At 42.9% G+C, this 8,868-nt stretch overlaps 1 protein-coding gene across 1 annotated transcript; it reads left to right on the top strand.

The window, feature by feature from the left end:
• The first annotated feature begins 4,109 nt into the window (after nt 1–4,109).
• On the top strand, nt 4,110–8,500 carry LOC9272252 (wall-associated receptor kinase 2). The gene is made up of 3 exons (XM_015779112.3): nt 4,110–5,151; nt 6,772–6,936; nt 7,046–8,500. Exons 1-3 carry the CDS (start codon nt 4,194–4,196, stop codon nt 8,221–8,223), a joined length of 2,301 nt encoding a protein of 766 aa, XP_015634598.1. The 5' UTR covers nt 4,110–4,193; the 3' UTR covers nt 8,224–8,500.
• Nucleotides 8,501–8,868: the final 368 nt, after the last annotated feature.

Genomic DNA, 8,868 nt, shown 5'->3' with positions numbered 1-8,868 from the left:
CTTGGCTTGCTCTCTCTCTAGCACTTTTGAGCCTTGCTTTCTTGTTTTCCCTCTCACCCGTGTTCGATTTGGATTTGGTGTGTGTGTGAGAGTTGTGGATTCGAGTTTGTGTGAGTGCTTGTCATTGACTTCATGAAGATTTGTGAGCACTTGCATCATCTCCGGGAGTTCTTTGCTTCATTTGTTATTCTTGGAGGTTGAGGACTCCTAGGCGGCTAGGTGTCGCTCCCGAGCCACCGATCTACTTGTGGTTGGCCGGGAGAAGTTTGTGAAGGTCGGATCTCACCTCCGAAACGGAAGAGATACCCTTAGTGGAAGGAGGAGTGCTTAGTGCAACCTCTTGAGGAAAGGGTTAGCTAAGACCCGGCTCTTAGTGAGCTCCTCAACGGAGAGTAGAATCCCCTCAAGGATTCGAACTTCGGGAACAACCTCGTGAGCTTCATCTTTGGTGACTTTACTTCCTCCCTCTCCACTAGCTTTGCTTGTTTGAGCCGCTATAGGTCTAGTTGCTGTTTGTACTAGCATATTATTGTTGTAGGCAACTAGATCTAGGATTTACTTTGCTATTTGTGCTGACTCCGAAAATTTTCGGATATATCCGAAAATTTCGGAAATATCTGAAAATTACTGCTTCCGCTTTTAATTGATTTTTGAATTAGCCTATTCAGCCCCCCTCTAGGCCTAATTGACACTTTCACTAAGAATGCAATCAGCAGCAGGAAGATTTATACTTCCTCCGTTTCACAATATAAGTCATTATAGCATTTCCCACATTTATATTTATGTTAATGAATCTAGATAGAGATAGATATCTATCTAGATATAAATGTGGGAAATGCTAGAATGAGTTACAATGTGAAACGAAGGAAGTAATATCGAATGCCAACAGTCATGCATCATCACCACCATATAGCACTATATTTACAGCATCGGTTAGGCTGTCGATTCACATTGTGAAACGAAGGAAGTAATATCGAATGCCAACAGTCATGCATCATCACCACCATATAGCAACTATATTTACAGCATCGGTTAGGCTGTCGATTCACATTGTGAAACGAAGGAAGTAATATCGAATGCCAACAGTCATGCATCATCACCACCATATAGCAACTATATTTACAGCATCGGTTAGGCTGTCGATTCGCCTCTCCTGATTTGCGACGACTACAGTACAGGGGGCGTCGAAATTCCTGATGTGGATACCTAGAGGCTAAAAAGCAGAGGAAAGGCTGCACGTTATCACGACTGACTGGGACTGGGAACTAAGGAAAGGGACGGAACACACACGCTGATCGTAGATAAGTAGCTGGATTTCCATGGATATTGATTGATGATTCCTGTACGATATGTTGAACATTGCTACGAAGAAAGGCCAGATGCAACCAAGACTTGACCAGCAAACGATTTGTATGCTTGGCGCCATTTTGAGCTGTGCTCAACGTACCATCTTGTTGAAAATGATGAGTGTGATGAACGTACGCAGCACTGTACAATTCGCGGACCTTATACACACTTTGTGCCCAAATATCTTATTATTGGACATGGTCAGTGTGACATAAACGCAGCACCATGCGTTTATTCACCAGATATCCTACAGTCGTCTTCCATTCGATCGAATACTACGATCTGGACTAGTTTTTTTTTTTAAAAAGAAAATAATAATAATCCAAGGCAACCATGAACGCAAGCATGCAGCGATCTGGACTCCATCAATGCAAACATGAGAGATTATGACTTAGTCCGTGTTGGTGAATGGTGATGAACAGCGAACCCCTGGACGGGCACGGCGCCGAGAGCTCAGCAGCTTTGGGTGCTATTTTATTTTTTTTTCCTTGATCAAATTGATTTCTCATCGGAAACCATACTGATACTTGTCATGTCATAAATAGCCTTAAACTTAGGGGACCGGCGCGCGCGCCAGCTGCTCTCGGGCCTCCGGCCCATCAGCCCATTTTTTCTTTTTTTTTTCACGATTTGCTTTTTTCTTTTTCTTTTGCAATTTTTTTCGGTTTTTTCTGATTACCTTTTTTAATCTTTAGCACACTTATTTTTTTCAAAATGTTTTGAGTTGAAAGTTTAAATCTTAACTTGAAAATTTTAAATCTGATTTGAAAGTATTCAAATCTCGATTTGAAAATTTTCGAATCTGAGTTGAAAGTTTTTGAATCTGAGTTGAAAGTTTTCAAATCTGAGTCGAAAGTTTTCGGATTGGAGTCGAAAGTTTTCGAATCTGAGTCGAAAGTTTTTGAATCGGAGTCGAAAGTTTTCAAATCTCAAGTTGAAAGTTTTTAAATCTGAGTCGAAAGTTTTCATATTTTTTCAAATCCGTACTTGAAAGTTTTCAAATCTCGAGTTGAAAGTTTTCAAATTTGAGTTGAAAATTTTCAAATTGAGTTTTGAAAGTTTTTAAAATTTGACTTCAAAAGTTTTCAAATCTAACTTGAAAGTTTTTAATCAGTTAGTAGAAAAAATCTTTCGGAAAAAAATCATATCTTAATTACCGTCATTATCTACTAATCACTTAGTTAATTAAACTAAACTATCGGAAATGCTCGCCGCCAACGCGCACGCGCCACTTGTGCCCGCGACGGTGCCGGTGTTTGCTTCACCTCGTGCCACGGCCCAGCGGCGGCTGGAGCGGCATGCTCGCTGGATGGTCGCGAAGGAGGAGGGCGAGGCCGCGGGCTAGGACGCATTGTCGTTGGCCCGTCCTGACAGCATGCGAGGCGGCGGCGTGTGGTCCACTCCGCGTCATGAGGTTCTGGCCGTAGCGACGCGTGGCCATGGGCGGCGCCGTGAGGCTGTGGCTGGAGGTGGTCTGCGTGTTAGCGTGGGTCACGCTTGGTCACTCGGGCCAGCAGCACAGTGACTAGGCTTGGGTGCTGAAGGGATGGCGTGGTGGTCCAGCGACGGTCGTTGAGCACAACGGTTGTATGGGCTTTGATTGGGAATCGCTGGTGAAAACCTTGCCAGGCCATGGGCCGGCATGACGGCGACTATGCCTTTAGGCGTCATTCCCTTTCTTGGAGGCGTCGTTTTGGCGTCGATCCTTCTAGCAGCAAGAACCTTCCGTGTGCAACCTAGCCATTGGTGGACTCCTGCAACACTTCCAAAGCTCTATAGGCCTAAGGTGTTTGACGAGGCCTTCGCCGCCTTGGTCTCGTTTCTTGCTCTGCTGCGGGTGTTCATCATCCTTATTTGGTTACTGTTGGGTAGAGTCGGAGCTGCTTCACTGTACGGGTGCGATGAAGCTCAGCAACGATGATACACTGCAATCTCCTTATAGGGTTGTTGATGCTAGCTATGTGTAGGAAGTGGCTCCTTGGTAGTTTGGGCTGATGTGCTTCGTCAGTGTCAATTTTGTTTGTTCATTTTAGCTTTGAGGTAGCATCGCAGTGAAGTCGAAGCTGCTGTGTTGATTGGGTGGCAAGCTCGGCAACGATAACATGTGTAGGTTGCTGTGTCGCCTCTATGGCAATTTTGGTCGATGCCTTATGTTAGGCTCCGTCGTGGTAGCATATGTTAGGTTAGCTATGGTGTGGTCTTGTAGTTATGGTTTTCGCTCAGTTTTTCCTAATTAACTAGGCAGCGTAAGGTTTGATCCCGTTTTCTTCTTAAAATTGGACACCTTCTTAATATAAAACGTCGGCAATGGCCTGACCATTTTAAAAAAAAAATTACGTCTCCGGGCCTCTTTGCATGTCATCTAAATTACATATTTAATTATAATGGTTATTCAAAATAATATGTTTTTATGATGGTAATGCCACTTTTACCTATCAAGTCTTAATATTTATATCAGTATATATCAGTTAAGATTTTTAGACCTGGCTATGCATATATTCCTCTAAAATATATTCCTCTAAATATATATGTCTATTTCAAAACACTACGTGTACTCCGGAACAGTTCAGCTCTTAAAGAGAACAGTGTAAAACGACGTTGGAACGAACAGTCCTTAGCGAAAACTTGCCAAGTCAAAGTCGTCGGGTGTGTACATAAATTTACATATCATTGTTTATTTGTTTTAATTTTCGTGGTTAATTAGCACCCAAGTAGCTAGGTAGGACATGATAGTGCTACACCCCTCTCGTCTTTATATACGATTCCTCCGTTCCTTGTGAAAACTGAGGTTGCAAAAGTAGTGTGCTCGATATATCCACCAAAAGCACACAGATATTCGCTTATCCATGTCTCCCCACCGAGGAGCAGCTGTGGCTTCTATTTGCGCTGCGTTTTATGATAGTATTTGGCTATTGGTACTACTGCTGAGCACGGCGCTGGCTGCAGAGACACTCGACGGTGCGCAGGCAGCGTCGTCGCAATGCCAGAACGCCACCAAGTGCGGTGGTGTAGACATCGTCTACCCGTTCGGCCTCAGTTCAAGCGGCTGCGCTATGTCGCCTTCCTTTGAAGTCGACTGCAACAACACCGGGAATGGCGTCCAGAAGCCATTCCTTGGATATGTCGAGCTCCTCAGCATCGATGTCCAGCTTAGTCAGGCCCGCGTGAGGACTCGTATATCTTCTTCCTGCTATAACATCTCAACCCGAGAGATGAACTTCGATGACCTGTGGTATGTGGACCTGAAGGACACGCCGTACAGGTTCTCGGACTCCGCCAACAAGTTCACTATTATTGGGTGCCGAACACTGGCATACATCGCCGATCAGGATGACGTGGGCAAGTACATGAGCGGCTGTGTCTCCGTCTGCCGGCGAGGTGAACTAACGAGCCTGATCAATGGCACCTGTTCTGGGAAAGGCTGTTGTCAGACTGCCATCCCAAAGGGCCTCGATTACTACCAGGTGTGGTTTGAGCAAAGCATGAACACGTCGGGGATCTATAATCGAACCCCCTGCAGCTACGCTGTGCTCATGGAAGCGTCCAACTTCTCCTTTTCAACCACCTACCTGACTTCACCGTTCGAGTTCAACAATACCTATGGCGGCGAGGCACCGGTGGTGCTTGATTGGGCTATCAACACCGCCAACACTTGTGAGGAAGCTATGGGAAATCTCACATCCTATGCTTGCAAAAGCGACAATGCAAAGTGTATCAACTCCTCCGATACAACAGGCTACATCTGTAGGTGCCAAGAAGGATACCAAGGCAATCCTTACCTTAAAGGTCCCAACGGTTGTCAAGGTAATTTTCCCTCTACTCCATATAGCCAGAATTTTGAAATTGTGATTATACTCGATCGAGTATTTCCTAACTAGTATGAAATACCTGTATCATGCAGTGAGCTGTGCATACGCAGCTTTCTTAAGTACGTTTCGTTCAACTTCTTTTCGTATTTGAGGGCATTAGACCTTTAATTTGGTTATGCATATAATTAAACAGTTTCCCTCTCACTACTTAAAAACCGATTTTTTATAACGTTGCCCTATAATTTTCGCTGGCGGCCATGGGCTATGACCACCAGCACAAATATGTAAGGAGGGGTCGTGGGTACGGGCCGCCAGCGAAAACATATCTTCGCTGGCGGCTGAGTAAAGCGGGCCGCCCGTGAAGATATTCCTATTTTCACTGGCGGCGGACCTAAGGGACCACCAGCGAAGATGGAAAAAAGATGGAAAGTCTTCACTGGCGGTGTGGTGATGTGGGCCGCCAGCGAAGATGAACCTATTTTCGCTAGCGGCCCACTTAAGCCACCACCACTCCTATTATTTTCTATGGCGATGGCTTAAGTGGTCCGCCAGCGAAAATAGCTTCTCCTATATAAAGTCGAGCCCGAGCTGCCATGCCATTTGAGCACGATTTTCTCTCTTATAAACACAAACATAGGGGAGAAGGTTTTGAAGTCGAATGGTTTGATAGATCCATTGCGCCAAATGTTAGTTATACTTTCTGCTACTCTATTTCTCACTTTTTATTTCATTTTTATATGTTCTATGTTGAGAATTTAGCAAGGCATATGTACCATGGCCATGTTTGTTTTATTTTTTTATGTGGAGCACAAAACGGTCAAACTTTAAATAAATTTGACTGAATTTGAATAAATTCTTACCAAATTCATTAAACTTTAAAAATTCAAAAACTTCAGGCGAGATAGTTGCATACCTATTCCGAAATTTCGAAGCAAAATTTCAATCCCTGATCCTAACACTAACAGATACCCCAAACGTCGCCGTCGCTTTTAAGGTCCATTGCCGGAGAAGACGTATATACATTTGTTGTCACCATTGCTGGTCTGAAACCACCGCCACCATTTGGCTGTATTTTGCGTGGGAGAGAAGCGTGGTGATGATAGCGATCGAGAGTAGGAAGAAGCTAGACGACTCGATGTCCGACGTCGACAACACTTTGTTATTAGTCGACTGATGGTTTCGGAATTTTCAGCTAACTGATCAAAAGCAAGGCTATTTTTTTTTAAAAATATTTCTAGTCTTTGTTTCATATTCTCACTTTTTTTCCATTTTAGATTTCTTTTTTTTTCCCGCGGACCGCTGTCCCCCCCTACCTCCTCTCAAGATTGCCGGATTCATTTTTTGTTTTACAACATTATTAATCCATTCAATTTTATTATTGTCTTTTTTTAAAAAAATTACCTATACAAATTCAAGTTTGTTAGATAATTGCTTTTTTTTTTTTTTGCATATGGGTACTTGGGCAAGGGGATCATGGTGAGTGACCGTGAGAAAAATGAACAAGGACTAAAAGCTAATCAGCTCATTATTGATTAGCTTTTGTACTAAAAGGAGCCTATTTTTATAGATGCATGTAACGCTATATTTTTCTAAAAAACTTTTCATTTGATTGTAGATATTAATGAATGTCAACATGGAGAGAATTACCCTTGCTATGGAGATTGCTACAATAAACCTGGAAGTTTCGATTGTGTGTGTCATGCGGGTAGTAGTGGAAATGCGGCAATTCAAGGAGGATGCCGAAAAGACCTCTTATCACCGAAAACACGACTGGCAATTGGTACACATTTATTCCAACTCTATGTTACCTCATCTTGATCTGCTTGATCTCTGTTTTAAACATATCAGTTTCAAAACACTTTGCTAATCATGTATCTCTGTTTCCATAGGTGTTGTTGCCAGTGTATTGGCTGTCCTCTTTGGATTCCTAGGATGGGAAGTGATTCGACACAAACAAAAAATTAAACGACAGGCTCTATTAAGACAGACTGATGAGTTTTTTCAACAACATGGAGGCCAGATATTGCTAGAAATGATGAAAGCAGATGGAAATGATGGGTTCACCCTCTACAAGAGAGGGGAGATAGAGACTGCCACAAATAATTTCAGCAAGGCACATGTCATTGGGGAAGGAGGGCAGGGAACAGTTTATAAGGCTGTTATAGATGGAGTTGCCGTCGCAATAAAGAAGTGCAAGGAGATTGACGAGAGCAGGAAGATGGAGTTTGTGCAAGAGCTGGTCATACTTTGTCGTGTTAGCCATCCCAACATTGTCAAGTTGCTTGGCTGTTGCCTCCAATTTGAGGCACCGATGCTTGTGTATGAGTTTGTACAGAACAAAACACTGCAAGAGCTGCTAGATCTTCAGAGGAGTAGGCGGTTCCATGTCACACTGGGAACCCGCCTAAGGATTGCTGCTGAATCCGCAGACGCACTTTCACATCTCCACTCTTTGCCACACCCAATACTCCATGGTGATGTGAAGACAGCCAACATCCTTCTCGCAAATGGCTTGGTTGCAAAGGTGTCTGATTTTGGATGTTCGACGATTGATAAGAGAACTCAGGCTGTACCCAAAGGCACACCAGGGTATATTGACCCGGACTATCTAGTTGAGTACCAACTCACAACCAGAAATGATGTGTATAGCTTCGGAGTCATTCTTCTTGAGCTTCTAACCGGTAGGAGGCCACTGTCAAAAGAAAGAAAAAGCTTAACACTGATGTTTCAGGAGGCTAGGTCCAATGGCACACTCATTGAGCTCCTTGACAGTGACATTGTTGATGAAACGAGCATGAGAGTGATCAAGCGGGCTGCAGATCTAGTGAGTCAATGCTTGGTTGTTCCGGGTACGACAAGGCCATCAATGACACTAGTGGCAGCGGAGCTCCGCCGATTAGCGGAAGCAGATGAAGTGAAGCGAAGCCCACAGCCACCATTGGTGCTCGAGGATCTGAGATTTATGGATATGGGCAGTACAACGAACACTTTGTATGGAGAGAGCAGGACGAGTGGGGCTTATAGCTTGGAGAAGAAAGCTGTGTTGAGTATAGAGTTTGCGAGATGATCGATGTATTACTTGTTATATTGATTCCCTTGTGTCGTTTTCTAGTGCGTGTTGGATTTAGTGTTCTTCCTCACTTTGGGGGTGGAGGATCTGGTTTAGTTTTTTTTTTTATTTTTGACTTGAGGATCTGGTTTAGTTGTGTGTGATAGTGAAACATTTGTTGTGTGGATGTGGAGTAACAGTACAAGAACCTGTAAAACATTATAGCATTAAGTGTATTCTATAACTAATGATTAGTAGAATTGTAATCTAACAAAACTATACAGTACTTCTTTTATTGTTGTTGCACATAAAAAGAAAACTGCAATACATCTCCGTTAGAAGAATTAGGGATTTATATCTTTTCATTTGTTAGTCTTAATACAATTGGGAAAACTTACAATTAGCATCATTAAAGAAGTCTTTTTTGTATGTGCATATTTTCAGAAATGATGCTTGGTAACTACCCAATTCTAGCAGGAAAATAACACCATATACGAGCTTAGAACTTATATTAGTATAGAAGAATATTGCCATCTAGAAAAATAAAGTTCATAAAAAAGGTTGCATCTAGACAAAGACAAATAGAACAATGTAGTGGTAGAGAATTAAATTTTGATTTCGAAGGAAGATTGCTGCTGCCCTGAAGGAAAATAAAAGTGCATC

Source organism: Oryza sativa, chromosome 4 (assembly GCF_034140825.1).
Source record: "Oryza sativa Japonica Group chromosome 4, ASM3414082v1".
Taxonomy (NCBI): Eukaryota; Viridiplantae; Streptophyta; class Magnoliopsida; order Poales; family Poaceae; genus Oryza; species Oryza sativa.
The sequence above is the reverse complement of the archived record's forward strand: the minus strand, read 5'-3'. Positions and strand labels throughout refer to the sequence as shown.

Bases quoted from the DNA above. Each gene is read 5' to 3' on its own strand.
- LOC9272252 (XM_015779112.3), top strand. From the start codon at position 4,194: ATGTCTCCCCACCGAGGAGCAGCTGTGGCTTCTATTTGCGCTGCGTTT. The intron at 5,152-6,771 runs GTAATTTTCCCT...ATTTGATTGTAG, and splicing joins AGGTCCCAACGGTTGTCAAG to ATATTAATGAATGTCAACAT. The intron at 6,937-7,045 runs GTACACATTTAT...CTGTTTCCATAG, and splicing joins GAAAACACGACTGGCAATTG to GTGTTGTTGCCAGTGTATTG.